This window comes from Lipotes vexillifer, unplaced genomic scaffold (genome assembly GCF_000442215.2).
Source record: "Lipotes vexillifer unplaced genomic scaffold, Lipotes_vexillifer_v1.1 scaffold75, whole genome shotgun sequence".
Classification (NCBI taxonomy): Eukaryota; Metazoa; Chordata; class Mammalia; order Artiodactyla; family Lipotidae; genus Lipotes; species Lipotes vexillifer.
This window is the reverse complement of record NW_006771517.1, coordinates 912,843-932,897: the sequence shown is the minus strand read 5'-3', so window position 1 is coordinate 932,897 and position 20,055 is coordinate 912,843. Positions and strand designations below refer to the sequence as shown.

Genomic DNA, 20,055 nt, shown 5'->3' with positions numbered 1-20,055 from the left:
ACGACGCTCCTTCCTTCAGGCAGCAAATACATTCAGGTCACATCTATGTGAATCTGATTTATGCAAATCTGAAACAGGGTCTTGCAAAATACAAATGAAGTTTCATGTTGGGAACAGAAAGTTAATTTTTCTCATTGTTAAGAATGCACAGCTGAACATGTCTCAGGCTCTTCCTCCTAAGGAAGAATCAAGGTTCCTCTCTTAATGCCACATTCCCTCCAGCTCCCTCCTCCCCTCCCTCTCCCCCTTCACAGCCAGGTTTCCCCAGAGCTGGGCTTCTCAGCTTGGAACAGGTGCAAAACGCCTGGGGCTCTTGTTAAAATGCAGGTTCTGGTGGGTTGGTCTGGGCCAGGGCCTGAGATTCTGCATTTCCTCAAAGCTCCCTGGAGACGCTGATGCTACTGACCCACAGGTCACCCCTTGAGCAGCACACTTGCTTGGGACACGTTTACCCCTCTGCCCACCCAGTTTCACTGGTCACCCTACCAGCTCAGTGCTCACCAGGATGTCAACAATCTCCATGTGGAAGAAACCAGCGGGCCCTTTTCAGCCTCATCTTACTTGATGGCAGCACAGACATCACTTCCTCCTCCTTGAAACCAGTTCTTCCTTGGCCATCCTCCCCTGCCTGTCCTCCTGCCCTGCCCACCATTCCATCTCCGCCGCCTTTGCAGGCATAATGTTTTCATATTGGCCAATCAGTGTATTCCTTCACCCCAGCCACTGTGATTGGCTCAGAGCTTGGCATGTAACCCCAGCCGGACTAATGCAGATCAGCCCTAGACTTTGGAAGAGGTATTAGGAGAGAGATAATGCTCTTTCTGCTAGGATTGTTAGAGAACGTGAGGCTGGTGTCGTCTCTCCTACCCCTTGGGGAGAGTCGGTTTGAGAATGAAGCCAATGAAGACGGTAGAGCCAAGTCACAGACAGAAACTGTCCTGAAACTTTCTTTTGAGCACCTGGGTTCAGCCATGCCTGAAATCCATTGACCTTTGAGTTAACGGGAGCCAATGACTCCCTTTTACACTTAAGTCAGTTTGGGTAGTGTTTTCCATTACAAATAACACAAATAATCCTGACAGATGCAATTGACAAACACATTTCAGCTCATTCTGTGTAAACCATCCTGGGAAACAAGAGATGAATCTCAGACAGACCTTGGCCTCTCAGAGTTGACAATGTGTGTGTGTGTGTGTGTGTGTGTGTGTGTGTGTGTGTGTGTAAAAGGAAGAGACCTATTCAAAAACCACAAGGCAGGAAAGTAAGAAGGGCCAGAGGGGTGTATCATTGAGGGTCTCATAGGTGATGTTCCCTGAAGGGTGGGGGAGATTTTTTTTTTTAACATCTTTATTGGAGTATAATTGCTTTACAATGTTTTGTTAGTTTCTGCTGTATAACAAAGTGAATCAGCTATGCGTATACATATATCCCCATATCCCCTCCCTCTTGCGTCTCCCTCCCACCGTCCCTATCCCACCCTTCTAGGTGGTCACAAAGCACAGAGCTGATCTCCCTGTGCTATGTGGCTGCTTCCCACTAGCTATCTATTTTACATTTGGTAGTGTATATATGTCCATGCCACTCTCTCACTTCATCCTAGCATACCCTTCCCCGTCCCCGTGTCCTCAAGTGCATTCTCTACGTCTGCGCCTTTATTCCTGTCCTGCCAGATGGGAGAGATTTGCAGGGTGTGACATCGTCAGACCTGGCTCTGGGCACAGGGAGGAGTTGGTGCAAAGCAGGTCCAGGAAGCCAGAGAGGAGGCCCTGGGGATCGTCCAGAGAGACAAGAAGCCTGAGAGTGATAGTGCGAGAGACCCCACAAGACACGTGTCCCGTGAGGAAGCAAAGAGTCCTGCTATTTTCTCTGCATTTCCTCCCCTTTAATTCAGTGGCCACCACGTAAGGCTCCAGGATGTTTTATTCTCCTTTTTATTCAGTGCATCCCCAGTGTCTCCCAGCCAGGATCAGCATCTGATTTTAGAGAGGAGGTTCAGAGAGCTGACTTGCCTAAAATCACCACCTGTAAGAAGTAGGGTCAGGAAAGAGACCCTGTCCTTTTTCTCACCCATAATCCTTCCCCTGGGCAGAGTTAGCTTTCCTGAGTACCCACCGTGTGCCAGACACTGGGCTAACTGCTTTCAGGCTTAAATCTCACCTAATCCTCACACCAACTTTATCAAATGCACTATCGTGAGCTCTACTTTGCAAAGGAGGAATGGAGGCTCAGAGAGGTTATGTAACTGGCCCGAGGTCACACAGCTGGTCAGCAGCAGGGTTAGGGCTCCAGCTGAAGTCTGGCTAATTGTTGAAAGCCTGTGAGACAAACACACTCACAGCTACCCCAAGTCTGGGGATTCTGCCAACGTCGGCCTTTTGTATTATCTGTATTATCTCCAGCTACACCATAATGTCATATTGTTTCTTCTTTCACGTCCCAAAGTGCTCAATTCAACCCATTTCAGTGTTTATGAAAGGCCTTCCTCGGGACCAGGCTCTGTGCCAGGGACAGAAGCCAAGGCAGGAAGAGGGAAATTTCTGACCACTTGCATGAAGTTTTCAATGTACAGAACATTTTCAAGAACATTACCTGCTTTGGGGAAAATAGTTGTCAGTATGTGTGTTTGCCTCCACCCACTGCTGGTGGCACTGAAGGTGGACACACACGAGTGCTCCTTGGGACCCCAGAGCCTGGCACGGGGCAGGGCCAGAACAGAAGTTCCAAACAAATGTGATGAATGAATGGATGATGGGATGAGTGGATGGATGGAAGGATGGGAGGATGGATAGATGGATGGATGGAATTCTGGATTCTTCTTGCTAGATTCTGGGTCTCATCCCCTACATTCATCTATTCAGCCAGTTGGTCAAACTTGATTAAGTTGCTCTTTTCACTTTAATTCAATGTAGTGCTTATTGGGACCTACCACAAGCCAGGCCCTAGATGGCTCCTGGGGACACAAAGATGGCAGAACCGTGCTCCCTGACCTGAAGGAGACCCAGTCTAGCAGAGGGGAAAGGGCTAACACACATTCCTTCAACCAACAAACTTTTATGGAGTGGCCCCCTCTGACACAGAGTGATGCTAGGGAAACGGAGATGGATCAGAGTCAGTGATTAACATGTAAATGACAGTGTGATGTAAGTGGCTCAGAGCATGGGCTCTGGGATCAGGCTACCTAGGTTTTAATCCCAGCTCAGCCACTTACTAGGTGAGTGACCCTGAACAATTCACTTTCCCTCTCTGTGCCTCAGTTTCCTTGTCTATAAAATGGGGATAAATATATTACCTGCCTCTGGTTGTTTGGAGGAGTGAACAATGAGATTACACTTTCCTTCAGTAGTCGTGAGCTGATCTCAGTGGCTCATCTACTGCCCTGGAGGGTGGCCCATCTCTGGGACAAGGACCAAGATTCATTCATCTTTGACACAGGACTTGGCCCTCAGGAAGTGCCCAATAAACAGTTATCAAATGGATGAGTGGTCCCAGCACAAAACTATTAACATTTGTTAAATGAGTGACTGAATGAAGGGATAGATAGATGGATGAGGGGCCCAGTTCACTTTAGCAGGAAGGATCTGGAAGATGACACAGGGTGAAGACAGACAAGAGATCAAATTCTGGGAGGTCAGCTAAGACTAGGGAGGGATTCAGAGCTCACTCATGTCAATAGGCTGCTGGCCTCATTCTTTTGCCCATTCATTCATTCAGACAGTCAGCCAATGCCAGTTAGCCAAGCTAGGTCCTGTGCTGGTCACTGGGACCTCGGAGATGATGCAATCCTTCACCTCAGAGGGGGGGGGGGGCGGTGGGACGAGCCCGCCTGTCCATCGGTCAGTCCATGAGAAGTAATTCTTCATTTTCTAGGGGCCGGCACCTGGGGGAGCTGTTTAACCCAATAGGTGTTCCAGACACAGAGCCCAGGGCTTGGGAAAATATTGGCAAGCTGAAAAAAACAAAATGTGTCACCTTCAAAATCAGAAAAATGTCAAAATCTTGAAGTTTAAATTAAAGGTCTTCAGACTGTAACATTTTAACAACTTTGTTAATTGTTATATTTAGCAGTCATGAAAATGACAATATGTTTGAAAACAGTTGTTACTTTGACCTTTTCCTATTTGGCAAGAATTCCCGAGGAAGCAATTCAAGTCTGAGAAATGAGAGCCTATTATAAGTTGGATGAATTATTCCTGCCTGACTGATTTCTAAAGCAAAATGACAATTCCTTCAGCTTTTTTTATAGCAACATGAAGAAATTACATTCGGTGGATGGGACGTTGGTGCCCTTCCATATGTCTGCCACTGTGAGGGAAGTGGTGGGGGAGGGGAGCCTGTGGGCAGAACCTGGGAGCTGAGTGGGAGCTCCGAGACTCAGCCAGCCCTGCCCCTGAATCTGTGCAACCTCAGCCACACCCACGTCCTCTCTGATCTCAGTAGCCTGGATGACCTCCTAGGACCTTTCTCGACTCGGGGCTGAGCCATGGTTGGAAAGAGATACCAGCTCGGAGCTTAAGGGCTGAGTCAGTGGGACCAGGAAGCTGCCGTGGCAGAGGATTAGCAGTCACGCGGTGAGTAGGATGTCCTAGTCCTGGCACGGCTAACCCTTAATGCCTCGCTGAAGATTTTCAATAAGAAATTCATCTCACGACCCTTGTGGCTGGGACCTTTGTCCCTGAGAGGCAAATACCTTTGGTGCAAGGAGCTGTCATCACCTCTCTTTCCGGGATGACCAGGACTAGCCTGTCTGGACCTCAGATGTCCTCAGAAGGTACCAACCTCCCTACCCACTGCCAGCGCCCTTTGCGTGCCCCTCCACACCCAGGCCCTGCAGCGTTTGGAGAGTGTTTGGGCGGGAAGGGGCACTGATGCACCCCGAGTTGTGCCCACCCGACTGTCATCCTCTTGTTGCACGTCACAGACGCCTGGAGAAGCACTCAGCCTGGCATTAGCGCCCAGAGCAGAGAAACAACAGGCTCAGAGGGGCCCACAGCTGAGGGGAGAAGCCGCCGGCCAACCAAGCCCACGCTCTCAGCCACTACACAGACCTGGGGTCACCATAACGTGGAGGGGCCTGAGAGAAAGGAGCAATGGGTCGTAATGCAGCAAACGTGCCAAGTGTCTGGGGAGAGGCAGATGTGCAAGCAAAGTACTTGAAAACAGAGCAACCATGGCTCTCCCTCAGGAAGTCAGCCGTGGGCAAGGTCCCTGATCTGTGTATTATAATAACAACAACAACAATGACAAGTCAGGGAACAGGTATTCAATAGCTGCTATTACAGGACATTGTTATGGCACTGGGGACACAACAGGGAACAAAACAGACAAAATCCCTGCCTCATGGGGCCCCCATTCCAGTGGAAGAGCAAGAGGAGAACATCTTTAGAGATTGTGTCCAGGTTTATACATGTTAACTTGTGTACCCTTCAGACTGGTTCAGTGAGGTAGGTAGACCCATTGTGCCCACTTTACAGGTGAGTAAGCTGAGCCTCTGAGAGGGAAAGGTCACAAAGCTAGTAAGTGACAGAGTCAGGATTTGAACCCAGGCCTGGCATGCTTTTGAGAACTGCACACACTGCCCCTTGTCACCCTCCTATTTTCCTGGGCTCCTAAATTCTGTGATAGGTCACCACTCACTACTATTTATTGTAACAATAGTAATGAAGATGATCGCAATTATTCATGGAGCACCTTCTGCAGCCAGGGCTGGGCTGGGCTCTCTACTGACATTTCCTCATTTAGTTCCCCCAGCAGCTCTCCTAAGGTAGAGGACATTCCAGTTCTCATTTTATGGTTAAAAACCCCAGACCTCAGAGAGGTTAGGGTACTTGCCTGCTGTCACACAGGCAACAAGGGAAAAGTCCAGTATGCACAGCCAAGGCTGACACTAAGAGCAAGCTTATTGTGCTGTTATAAATAAAATGCATGAATTTTTAAATGTGTATATTTTAATTAATCAGCAATAACGAAAAATGCTTCTGCAGACTGTAATAAATATTTATTGAACATCTACTGTGTGTCAGGCCCTGGGGATGATGCCCTGTGGTCCTGGCCCTCATGGCCTCAGAGCAGGGACGATTATCACTGTGCCCTAGGAGCTGGTGGGATTCCTGCTCAGAGCAAGAGTGTGGGGTGCTCCAGCTGGTGGGAATGTAGCAAGTAGCCCCAGATGTTCCTGACCACCTCTCAGAGTCCTGAGAGCTCAGCTGTCTAGCAGAGAACCTCTGCTCATTTTGTAGTTAGAGGAAACGGAGACCCTAGGAGGAAATGAGTGCCTTGCTCCAGGTCACAAAGCAGGTGATTAACAGAGCCAAGACTGGAACCCAGATCGGGGTCTCCTCCTCCATACCCCAGCACCAGGCACGTCCCAGAGTCCCACCCTCCATGAACATGTGGTGTCAACGTGCCCATCACCAGCTGGAGGGACTTTTAGAGATGACCTGGTCCCGCACCGCCAAATGTGCGGTTGCTCCACTCTCCCCTCCTGAGCTTGTGGCAGACATTACTGATCAATGATGCCCTCTCAGCCCAGGAGCTGCCTAGGAAGGCTTCTCAGCAGAATGCTCCATCCAGACCCTACAATCAATCAGACTTGTAATTGAGGACATAGTTCTTAGAGTTCCCTTACTTGGCCCCGGAAGGGAAACTGAGGCTCAGTGAGGCATGACACCTGCCAAGGGCTATACACCAGCACCTAAGGGAGTCAGAATTTCCAGACACTGGTATACTGGAGGCCTGAGACCATTTTAGCTCATCTGGTCTTTACTGCACACAAAAAGAAGAAATGCTGTTGCCGTTGATTAAGCATTAGGCACACTGGTTTCTTAATCTTCTCATTTAAATCTTCTTCATAACCCTGTGGGGCGGGGCCACATACAGATGGGAGACCTGAGTTGGAGGGGAGTGAAGTGACCAGAAACCAGCAATAATTATAATCATCATCATCACTGTTGTCACCGTGTATCGGGGGCCTACCACACATTATCCCACCGCATCCTCACAATATGCCTGGGAGGAAATTCCCATCATTAGTCCCATTTCACAGGTAGGGGAACCTGAGGCTCAGGGTGATGAAGCCACTTGCCCAGGCAGCACAGCCAGCAACAGGCAACGAGAGAGGATTCGATCCCAGCCTGCCCAACTCCAGAGCCGGGGTCTGACTACCGCCCCCTCGGTACCCTTTTAATTTCCATTTTGCAGCCTGGATCCATTTTACGATGAGACAGCTACGGCCCGGGGTGAACACCGGGTCTGAGGTCACTACATCACACTTGGTCCCCTGGGTTGCGTTCCTGAGGCGGGAAAAACTCTTCACAAGATTTCAGCACAGCTCTCAGCTCTGTGCCCACAACCAGGGCAAGAGGAACCTCATGTGTTTGCAGAACTGGGCACAGACAGCCAGGGAAGGGCATCTGCTGATCGGCCCAAGGCTCTGCTGGACGGCATCTTCCACGTCCCAGGCCCAGGCTTGGGCACCTGGGCTGCCACCTTCTCCCTGCTCTGTGCTCTGATGGTGGGACCACAGTCAGCGTAAGGAAAACTAGCTCCCGAAGCCTCCAGCCCTACACCTACATTGCTCTGGATGCGTTCATGTGGAGGACAGGCTTACAGGTCTCTACTGAGCTAAAGGTGGGCGACTGAAGGGGATGGACACTGGGTGACCTGGAGCTATCTGCTGGCGCTCCCAGCCTGATGTCAAGTGGGCACTCATCTCTGCTTCCTGGACGGTATTCCAGGTTGACACAGGCCCAATGCACCAGGCGTTACTAGCCTTGGATGAGTCCTTCTGCTCTGGGGCACAGCCTCCACAGACTTCCCAGAAAGGAGGTTAAATTGATGAACTCTAAGCTCTCCTGTGGCTTTGATGTCTGTTATGTTTCCAATGTGGTCATGTGACCCTTGAGTAGTCATCAGAAGGGAGGAAGCAGATGTGTATCTACAAATGTGTTAAGTCAGGATTTACTGTGGGTTTGAATGGCATGATCCAACTCACACTGGCTTCAACAAATATAAAAGAGGAAGGGAGAAATGTGTTTGAACTGGAAAGTCCCGGGCATAGACTTCAGGCACAGCTGAATCCAGGCACTAAAAGGATACATTTTCTCATTCCCTTAATATGGCTTCATTCTCTAGTGAGACTTGTCAGATAATTGTATCTAAATTTTTTAAGGACAAAAACAGACCCAGGCAATCTGTGCAGACCCAAAGCCCCCTTTGCTGGTAGTGAGCTCTTTTATCCAGAACAGTAGTTATATGGTCTCCATGATACTGTAAATGTACCCCTTGTGTAGGGACGGAAATGTATGTGTTTTCTTCATATGAGTCTAGCTTATGCTGTCTTGTTCTTGCATGTGTGCGTACATGCATGTGTGAATGTGCACATGTTCACATGTGTAAGTATGTTTGTGCTTGTTCAAGAGTCACACACACACTGTTGGGATTAGGATCCAGAGGGGGGGCATGGTTTCTCTCCACTTTGGTAGATTTAGTCTAGTGTACATCAGACTTGGTATACACTAAGCCTTTAGCAGAAGGGGGCCCTTGAGGATGTGGTAAAGTCCTATCCTCATGTGGGTTGGAGCCAGTGAACTGAGAATATGGCTCTTAGAAAGCAGGACTTTGAGGTGCGTGTGTGCCCACCTCCAGGCCCACCCCCAGGGGACAAGAGTGTCTAGTTAATTTCACCTTAAAGCTCAGCCATGAGAGGCGGCCGACATCAGTGGGAGAAGCTGGCTTTGCCCTGGGTGTGGTCCATGGTGAGAAACAGCACCCACACCAGCCACTGTGACCCCAGGATGCCACGGCCAGGTGGAGGTGGGGTCTTGGGAGGAGGGAGGGTGAGAAAAGGAAAGAGGCAGGAAGCCTGAGGGAACCATATCTCCATGAGGCAGCCAGACTCAGGTAGAAAGAAAATCTCGGGGGAAGAATCATACAAATGTGCAACAATGGTCTTTGAACGATAGACTGAGGAAATTTAGAATGATGCACGCTCACAGTCACATGAAGTCACACAGGACCTTAGCAGTCATCTGATCAAATTATTGAGCATCTCTGGTGATGGGGCCTTCGCCACCTTCCCAGGTAGTAGATGGCCTTATAGGATGTCCCAGAGAGAGGCTTGGAGCATTCTACAGACAGGTCAGGGTCTAGGGGACCCGTGTGAGAGGAAAGCCCCAGAGTGAGTGTGGTAACAACTGGCTGAGGGCAGAGAACAAAGGAAAACAGTCAAATTATGATGATTTGCCATAAAAGAAGCCAGCAAGGAGCTGAGATCGGGGAAGGAAGGGAGGGACCACCTCAGACAGGCAGTCACGGAAGTTCTGAGGTGATGTCGAGAGCCAGAGACAGCTGGGGAGGAAAGTTCTGGGAAGAGGGAATGGTCTGTGCAAAGGCCCAAGGCAGCAAAGAGGCTGTCATCTTTCTGGAACAGAATGAAGACAGTAGGGGTCAGGGAGGGAGGGGTAGGTGAGTTTGGAGAAGCAGTGAGCAGATGACACAGGCTCTTGTGGGCCATGGTGAGCACTTTGGGTTTAAGCTGAGAGACCCCTCTGGCTGCTGCATTGAAGGTAGAGGGGTTGGGGGCAAGTGTGCAGAGGGAGACCAAATATTGGGGGTTAATATGGAGGCAGATCTTGTTCACTTCCAGGAGGAACGCTACTGAATAAATGGAGTAGGCAGGCTTGGGAGGATTGTAGTGAGCAACCCGTCATTGCAAACGCTGGCCCGGAAGCTGTCTCCACCGTGAGAGATGTTGTGGAGAGCACTCAGACACCAGAGGAAGGTTGGGAAGAATGACCCCACTGGTCTCTGACCCTGACTCTATGGGTCACAATTCTAGTCCCATCTCTGTCCCTATCTTACTGGGTGACCTCAAGCTGGTTGCTTTCCCTCTCTGAGCCTGAGTTTCCAAATGAAGACAGAATTAGGCTGGATGATCCCTGTGGGTCCTCCTGCCAGAACATTCTCCAACTCATCAATTCTATCTATTCTCAGTCTTTACCCCAGCCCCCACCCACAATGGCAACCGTCTTGGCAGCTGGAGGCTCTATGAGAACCTGATCTTAGTCTTGGCACAAAGTCCTCTCCATATCCATCCATTCCAGTTCAAGCATCCTCAGTGACCTTTGGGTTGGAAGTCTCTGTGTTCACTCTGGACAGGGGTTATTTTCTTTGGAGTCTCCTTGGATGGCTCTGAAACCAGGGCTTGCTTCCATGGGCAGCCTCCCATCCCATCACCACCATATAAGGGCCATCACCTCCCAGCACAGTTCCAGGAGACTGTGCAGGGGAGCGAGGATTTGGTATTTTCCTCCAAACCTGTGAATGGTGGACTTCCCCATTAATGTCTCCCCACATGGAGGCCTTCAGAAGGTGTTGGGGGCAAGAGGCAAAGGGAAGGGCCACTTGAATTAGCTACTATTTTGAAAATAGGAAATTAAGAAATAGATAGATTATATTAGAAGTGTCAAACTGACGTGCAATGCAGTGTCATGATGTGGCACCCTTTTATTTGTTCATACTTTTATTTGGCAAACCTTTATTTTGTTGTACTGTACTAGGTGCAGGCTTTTTACTATGGGTTGGGAATTCAACAGTGAAATAAGTCACAATCCCTCCTCTAAGGAGTTCACAGCGTGGTGGGAAAGACAGACAAGTCATCACTAATTGGTACCCAGGACTCCAATCAGAGAATGAAGGCAGCAAAATGGTGGAGTGGGGCCCCCTAAACCTAGACTCTGGGGAGGGGCCTAGATTGGGTTTCATAGAGGACATGATGTCTTACTGAAGCTAGAGAGTCAGTAGAAAGTGACTTAGGTAAAAAGGCAAAGAAGAGGGAAATGTTCCAGGCAGAGAAGACAGCATGTGCAAAGGACCTCTGTGTAAAGAGCATTGACTTGGAGTCAAGTGTGACTTGTCATATAGCAGCTCCTCCACTCACTGGTTGTGTATGTCTGGGCAAGTTGCTCTAGCTTTCTGACCTGTGCTGCCCATCTGTAAGAGAGGAGATAACCACATCAATCTTAAAGGACTGTTGAGTGTAAGAGTGAAAGGTGCTCATCAAAGATCCCTTTTCTCTACGGGTAATTCTCACTCCTGTTCCTCCCATGACTGTCCAGGTGTCAGGACAAGATATTTCAGCTTTGGAAACTTATTCTCTTGTGCGGCCTGCTCACTGGGACCTCAGCATCTCTTCTTGAGGATCTCGGCAATGATGTTGTGAGGAAGCTGAAACCTGTTCTCGATAAAGGACTTGAGACCGTTGACAGTACACTTGGACGTGAGTCAGCAAGGGGGATGATCAGTGGCAACTAGGAGCTTGCCTCCTAATCACTATGCCTGTATTACCAAAGGCTGCCACCAGGGGCTGCTTTTTTTTTTAAGTTTACAATCTATTCATTTAAAAGAAGTCATTATTATTATTATTACTTTTTGCTGGGTCAAAGTGTATGAACACTTTAATGACTCTCAATACATGCTCCTGCTTTGTATCCACTGTCAAAGGTATTCATCAATTTCACTTTAAACAATGGTACTAATATTATTACATCTTCTATGCCAAGTTAATTGATATAAAAACATACTTTGTTGTTCAATTTGAAGTTTGCTGTAGACTGAACATTTTCCCCTCTTTGCTTACTATCTACATTTTGTTGTTTATTTCATTTGCCATAAAGGGGGCATTTATAATATTTTTATACATTAGGATAAACTTTTTATATGTTATACATAATAATCCATTGCTCTAACATTTGAGACAAATACTTTTCCTGCTGTTTTCATTTCCACTGTGATTTGTTGGTTCTTTTTTCTTTTTTTTTTTTTTAACATCTCCATTGGAGCACAATTGCCCCACAACGGCATGCCAGCCTCTGCTCCACAACAAAGTGAATCAGCCACACATATACACATGTCCCCACATCTCCTCCCTCCCGCATCTCCCCACTCCCACCCTCCCATCCCACCCCTATAGGTGGCCACAAAGCAAGGAGCCCATCCCCCTGAGCCATGCGGCTGCCCCCCACCAGCCATCCACTCCACACCCGGCAGGGCATCTATGTCCACGCCACCGTCCCACCCCATCCCACCCTCCCCCCCCCCCCCCCCTTACAAAATGTTGGCCTGTGATTAGTAATCTTTACACAAATGTCATTCACCACCAATATTTTTCTTCTGTATATAAATGTTTGTTTATTGCAAATTTATTCTTGTGTGTTTGGATATAATTTATTTCTTTTTTTAACACCTTTATTGGAGTATAATTGCTTCACAATGGTGTGTTAATTTCTGCTTTACAACAAAGTGAATCAGCCACACATATACACATGTCCCCACATCTCCTCCCTCCCGCATCTCCCCACTCCCACCCTCCCATCCCACCCCTATAGGTGGCCACAAAGCAAGGAGCCCATCCCCCTGAGCCATGCGGCTGCCCCCCACCAGCCATCCACTCCACACCCGGCAGTGCATCTATGTCCACGCCACTGTCCCACCCCATCCCAGCCTACCCCCCCCACCCCGTATCCCCAAGCCCACCCTCCAGCAGGTCCGCATCCCCACTCCTGTCCTGCCCCCGGGCTCTTCTGATCACTCCTTTTTTTCTTCCTTAGGCGCTGCTCTTTATGGGTGGTTTCCTGAGAGAGGTGGTGATTTGGTTCCTGGTTCATTCATTTTTAATTTTTCTAGAAACAAGCAATGCTTAAATAAATAAAACTTTACATATTATATCACGGTAAATTTTCTAATGTATGCATAGGATAAATTCCTAAAAGTGACATTTCAAAAGTTCAAAAGGTATGCACATTTTGAATTATACTGGATATTGACAAATAATTCCCTATGTTAACATTTTCTCCAATAGTCTTTTTTTCTACTCCCTTGACAGCACTGGCATGGAAAACTTAAATACTTTTGCCAGTCTCACAGTTGAAAGGTTATAATTCATTTCACTTACCATTTCTCTAATTACGAAAGAATCTACATATTTTAACTCAAATATTTTATTTGTATTTTTAGCATATTCTTCTGTTGGGTCATTCAATTAGCTTAGTAATTTGTATTAACTGATTGGAAATTGAGCCCTACTTAGCTTAGGTAGCTTTAAAACTACCAACCTTTCTACTTAATCATATCTCCTTATAATTATGATTTCTTAAAAGAACTTGGCCTGCTTTTCATTTTCTGGAAACATTAGCAGCCCACTAACAAACATTCTTTATAGGAGAAACTAACTTGTGTACATGACTCTGCCTTTCAAACCTTGCCAGGGCTTAGGCAACTTTCAAAGATACAGAAGGGATCCACTCTCCAATTTCATTGCTGATAAAACTGAGCTCAGAAACAGAAGTGTCTGGATCAAGGTCACCTAGTTAGTTACAGGACCAGATGTAGTTTCCATCTCTGTTTGCGTCATAATAACTAGGTAGATAGATACTGTCCATTGCAGAGCCATGTTGCTGTACTATGATTACATATCTTGTCTTGTAGCCTTTTTTTTTCTCCTTGAACGAGTTGTTGCCTTGTTGTTTCCTATTTGAATTATTTTCTGCACATATATTCTTAATTCTTTTCAAATGTGTTATCCTATTTCTGCCATGCCATTTACTCTGTCAAATCCCTCTTTTCTCAGAAGGTCCCCCTTTAGGACACTCTGTCCTCCTGCTCCTGTATGAATTATTGCTTTCTAGGCCTGCTGCGAAGCTGTCATCCAGGGACTCCTATTTGCCACTTTCATGAGTTGGAGCCATATTTTTTCCTTGATTCTAGATTTTCCATTTCTTAGTTTATTCTAAGTTTATTTTGATTGTGTGAGCATCTCATTAGAGCTTCACTACTAGAAGCTGATGTGCAATCAATATCTATTGCCTGGTCACTGGATCGATTGCTTTGTTGATGAATGATGAGTATATCTTAGTGTGAAGGCAGCATGGAAGGAGCAAAGTCTCCTTAGCTGTGTGACTTTAGGCCCATTTCTTAACCTTTTGATCCTTTATTTCCTCATCTGAAAGTGCAGACAATAATAATATCTACTTTATGGGGTTGTTATAAAGATTAAATGAAATAACATAGGCAAATGGTCTCATTTAGTATCTGGTGCATAGTAGCTGCTTCATAAGTTGTGTATCACACTAAATGGAGATTGTTTCTACAGTTATCCTTCAGAAATTGAAGGCTGACTTGGAGGCGCTCCAGGAATCCACGTCTTGGCAGGAGGCCCAGCAGAAGATCCAGGAAGCTGAGAACTTGTTGGACAAAGTCCTTTCTAAAATTTTGCAAGTAGTGGAAAAGGTTATGGGGTGAGTCACTGCTTCATGGTAGAAATCTTTGTTCCAGGAAAAGAGAATACATATCTTTAAGGGGACGTAAGATTAAGGTCAAAGACAGAAAGGTGAATAAACCTTGTGTGTCCCTGCAGAGCGGAAGTCGTCTGAGGCCAGCTATACCAGAGTTTGGGTAAATTACAGGCAGGGCTGCAGAGCCTATCTGGGCATCTCATGGGTTTGGGCTTTCTCATTCTGTGATTTCAGGGTCAGGATGAAGGTTCTCTTTACCCTTACCTCTACCTGTTTGCTGGTGCCTAAAGCCACTTTTCCAAGGAATAAGACTTGTCTTCTCTGAAAATAGCTGAGTACATATCTCCGTCAGGAGAGAGGAAACCAGAATTCACAATACATAGGTGGCTCTACACATGAAGTTCTGGAGTCCAGCAGCTCTGGATTCAAATTCTGACTGTACATAAAAGAGAATGAAATAATGCCACTTGCAGCAACGTGGATGGACCTAGAGATGAACATACTAAGTGAAGTAAGTCAGAGAAAGGCAAATGTCATATGATATCACTTATATGTGGAATCTAAAATATGACAGAAATGAACTTATTTACAAAAAACAGAAACAGGCTCACCGACCTGGAAAACAAACTTATGGTTACCAAAGGGGAAAACGTTGTGGGGGGATAAATTAGGAGTTTGGGATTAACATATACACACTACTATATACAAAATAGATAACCCACAAGGACCTACTGCATAGCATAGGGAACTATACTCAATATTTTGTAATTACCTATAAGGGGAAAGAATCTGAAATAAAATATATATCTCTGTCTACCTCTATCTATCTCTATCTCTGTATCTGAATCACTTTGCGGTACACCTGAAACTAAGACAACATTGTAAAGCAAATATACTTCAATTAAAAACAAAAAAATTCTGGCTCTGGCACATATTTACCCTTGGAGTCTTGGAGGAAACCACATTTGTCTGAATCTCAGTATGCCACGCCATCCAATGGAGAGATTCAAACCTCTGAACAGGGCTCTCATGAAGACCAAAGCAGGCAAGGTCAGTGAGGCTCATATGCGCATCACGATGCTGGCATAGAGAAGCGCCCAGCAATGGCTGTCATGAGGAGTGACAAGGGTGAACTGTGGTTTTTGCACAGGTTGAAAATCAGTAAAGTCCACATCCTGGATATCAAATTCGAAGTGACTCCTGATGGCAAAGGCGCTAGCCTGAGTATCCCCATCAACACTAACGTCACCCTGACCCTGTGAGTAGGCATTAGAATCTGAGGTTTGGGAGAGGCAGTGCGGCATGGCCGACGGATCTCCGATCTGGAATCAGATACAGAGACAGGAAGATGAGGATGTGTAAAAGAGTCTTTATAAATTAACTGCACTATGATTTCATCATTCGTTACCTATGAGGTCTTGGGATAGTTACTTAACTTCTCTATACCAGTACCAGTACCAATAATAATACTTTTCCCTCATGGTATTGGTGTAATGATTCAATGGATCAATCCATGTAAAATAGTTTTTTTGAAACACCTAACACAGAATTTGTGCTCAATAAATGTTAACTATTATTTTTATTTTAATTATCAGTGCGATACTGTATAGAAATATCACATGAACCAAACCCATGTGGCCAGGTGAATAAACTCCTAATGTAAAAAAGTAGATTCCATAAAGAAAATAGACCATATTGACATTATCCATAGACATCCCATATAAGGTCCACACAGATGGATGAACTCAAGTGGGCAATGTGAATGGACTTCTAGACCTCTGTTCACTGTGAATCTTATTTCCTGCAGGCCTCTGTTGGGTGAGCTTGTCGACCTGGGCCTCAACTTGGACCTCCAGACTAGTGTCAGCATTGAAACTGATGCCAAGACTGGTGTCTCCACAGTGATCGTGGAATAATGCACCAACGACCCAGCCAACATCTCACTCACCTTACAGGACAGGTCAGGCCCACCCATCTCAGCAGAGCAGGGCTCCCAGAGGAGTTGGGACCCCTAATTTCAACCTTATTCCTGTACCTGGGAGGGAGCATTGTATGGTGAAAAGGAGTTCAGACTCTTGTGTCGTTTGTTTTGCCACTAACTTGTGACTTTGTAACCAATTAAGCCTCTCTAAGCTTCAGTTTTCACATCTATAAACTGAGGATAATAATAATACCTAATTCATAGGTACTGTGCTGACCAAATGAGAAAATGCAAGTGTTTAGCATTCAGCCTGGCACATACTAAGCTCTCAGTAATAATAATATCCATGCTGACTTTCTGTCTCTTTATTCTTCCCCTTACTGAGACACAAGTGTTGACCTCTCCAAACATAACTGTGAATTTGCCTATTTCACCTTTCAGCTTTATCCGTTTTTGCTTTATACTTTTTGCTTTATACTGTTGTTAGGTGCATGCACATTTAGCATTGCTATATCTTCTTGAAAAACTGACCCTTTTGTTATTATATAATGTCCCTTAATAATAATAATAATAATAACAATAATAATAAACTGTGTTTACCTTATTGCCTCCAGTTAAGAGGGAGAAAGAGGAGTAAATACCTACCATGGGCTCTAATCTCAGATTTCCCCAAATCATCCTCAACCCACTGGAAAATTCCCAAAATGAGATTTTGAAAACATAATCCTCTCCGTTTAAATCACTGATCTCTGGTAACCCACACAATCTACATCTTAAACTGTGTGCTTGAAAGAGCATGTGTAGCCCAGGTAAGAGGGTGGAGGGAGAAAGGCTGACTCTGGTCATGGCTGAGAGAGGAAAAGTGGTCTGGAACTGAAGGTTGCCTTCAGGGGGAAGGGGGAAGGTTGCCTTTGGCAGGGAAAAAGGCTGAGCAATGAGCAGAAGTCAATCCATCCTACCCCAACAAGGAATCTGATCACAGGTTGCCTAAAGACCCCCCAAAACCAAAGAAAGCCTCCACAGCCTATTATTGCTTGGAAAGACTGAGATGTAAGTCCAAATGCCTGAGCCCTGGTGGATACTGCCTTGCCCATAGTCCCAGGGAATTCATCCTGCCCTCTGGGTCCCAGTGTCCATATCTGTAAAATGGCATTCCACTCCGCTGCTCCAAATTCTCTCAGGGCTTTTCTCTCCACTTTGGGTGGAATCCCAAGCCCTCCTCAGGGCCATCTAGGTACTGCTTGGTCTGGATCCACCCTCATGTCCCTGTGCTCTCCCCTTTGCCCACTCTGCCCTGGACATGCTAGCTTTTGCTCTGTGCCTCAGACAAACTTCCCACCTCAAAACCTGTGCACGGGCTGCTCTGGCTACATAGAACATCTTTTCCCCCAAGCCATCTCAATGTACGTCTCATTCTTCAGGGTCTAAAACAAAGTATCTCCTATTCTCTTTTATAAGAATCTACTCCTGCCCTTCTGAGTTCCTGTCACAAGTTTTCATTATATATTTAATTTTATGTTTACTTCATTTATTCCTTTAGCCAAAAATGTATTACACATCTGCTACGTGCCAGGCAGCCACCATTCTGAGCTCTGGAGAATGTACTGGTGACAGCAGACAAGGAACTTTTCTCATGGAGCTTATTCTCTTGAGGGAAAGGCAGACAGGTGAGCATTCAGTACACTAATAAAGAGCCCACAAGGAAAGTGTCACATTGCAATGATCCCTGGGCAGAGCAGCACACTTAACAGGGTACTATGATACAAAGCCCTCCCTTAGACAAGCAGTCACGGAGGGCTGCTCTGAGGAGGTGACAGTTATGCTGAGAGCAGCAGGTGGGAAGGAGCCAGCCTTCGCCAAACTTGTTTAATATACTATTTAGGTACCAGTTTAGGAGGTGCTTGTGCTTTGCTCATCCCTGTGTCCCCAGTCTCGCTTGGTTTCTGGCACATAGTTGGTGCTCTATAAATATGTGTTGAATGAATGAATGAATGGATAGATGGATAGATGGCTGGGTGGATAGATGAATGGATGGATGGATGAATGGCTAAGGTCTCAGGATTGTGATGAGACTCATGGGGTATTGGGGTGAGCTGCTGGTCAGACATGGGGTTCTAAGTGATGATACCCCTAGATAGAGGCTCAAGTCACCTGACTTCAAGGTGCTCCACCATCTTACACCCTCTTCCCACTTCTCCTGCTTGGCTGCTCTGCCAACTTCACCGAGTTTTATCAGTTTCTTCCCTTTTCCAGCCCCGTTGGACTGGTCAATGAAGCTGTGAACACTGTGGTCAAACTCGTGAGAAAGACAGTGTCCCTTGTGGTGCAGTATGAGGTGAGTCCCCAACTCCTGCGGGCCCAGAGCCAGGCCTGCTGGGGGACAGGTGTGACATTCCCTGGCCTGGCAGCGGGAGGAGGGGAGCAGGGGCCTGACATTAGCTGAAATCACTGGGTCCCACATTTGAACCATTTGCCATACCCATGTACTGCCAGTAGGGCTTCTAGCTAATATTTTCTTTAATCAACACAATTTTACTTAAATTTATTGAAATACATTTATTTTTAAAAGGAAACTTTATATCACTATCATAAATAGAAATTAATATCACTTATCATATAATTAAAAAATAAGCACAGAAGAAGTAAAACTGTCACTGTTTGCAGATGACATGATGCTATAAATAGAGAATCTTAAAGATGCTACCAGAAAACTACTAGAGCTAATCAATGAATTTGGTAGAGTAGCAGGATACAAAATTAATGCACAGAAATCTCTTGCATTCCTATAAACTAATGATGAAAAATCTGAAAGAGAAATTAAGGAAACACTCCCATTTACCACTGCAACAAAAAGAATAAAATACCTAGGAATAAGCCTACCTAAGGAGACAAAAGACCTGTATGCAGAAAACTATAAGACACTGACGAAAGAAATTAAAGATGATACAAACAGATGGAGAGATATACCATGTTCTTGGATTGGAAGAATCAACATTGTGAAAATGACTATACTACCCAAAGCAATATACGGGTTCAACGCAGTCCCTATCAAACTACCAATGGCATTTTTCACAGAACTAGAACAAAAAATTTCACAATTTGTATGGAAACACAAAAGACCCCAAATAGCCAAAGCAATCTTGAGAAAGGAAAACAGAGCTGGAGGAATCAGACTCCTGGACTTCAGACTATACTACAAAGCTACAGTAATCAAGATAGTATGGTACTGGCACAAAAACAGAAATATAGATCAATGGAACAGGATAGAAAGCCCAGAGATAAACCCACACACATATGGTCACCTTACCTTTGATAAAGGAGGCAAGAGTATACAATGGAGAAAAGACAGCCTCTTCAATAAGTGGTGCTGGGAAAACTGGACAGATACATGTAAAACAATGAAATTAGAACACTTCCTAACACCATACACAAAAATAAACTCAAAATGGATTAAAGACCTAAATGTAAGGCCAGACACTATCAAACTCTTAGAGGAAAACATAGGCAGAACACTCTATGACATAAATCACAGCAAGATCCTTTTTGACCCACCTCCTAGAGAAATGGAAATAAAAACAAAAATAAACAAATGGGACCTAATGAAACTTAAAAGCTTTTGCACAGCAAAGGAAACCATAAACAAGACCAAAAGACAACCCTCAGCATGGGAGAAAATATTTACAAATGAAGCAATTGACAAAGGATTAATCTCCAAAATATACAAGCAGCTCATGCAGCTCAATATCAAAAAAACAAACAACCCAATCCAAAAATGGGCAGAACACCTAAATAGACATTTCTCCAAAGAAGATACACAGATATACAACAAACACATGCAAGGATGCT

General features: G+C 45.7%; 1 protein-coding gene across 1 annotated transcript in view; it reads left to right on the top strand.

Moving 5' to 3' along the window:
• The window catches only part of BPIFA2 (BPI fold containing family A member 2), a 35,340-nt gene extending 16,688 nt beyond the window's left edge, over positions 1–18,652 (top strand). Inside the window, 5 exon segments of the mRNA XM_007472269.1 lie at positions 11,115–11,275; positions 14,147–14,291; positions 15,439–15,546; positions 16,096–16,248; positions 18,463–18,652. Of these exon segments, the coding sequence (XP_007472331.1) occupies positions 11,115–11,275; positions 14,147–14,291; positions 15,439–15,546; positions 16,096–16,248; positions 18,463–18,652 (757 nt within the window).
• The last annotated feature ends 1,403 nt before the right edge of the window (positions 18,653–20,055 follow it).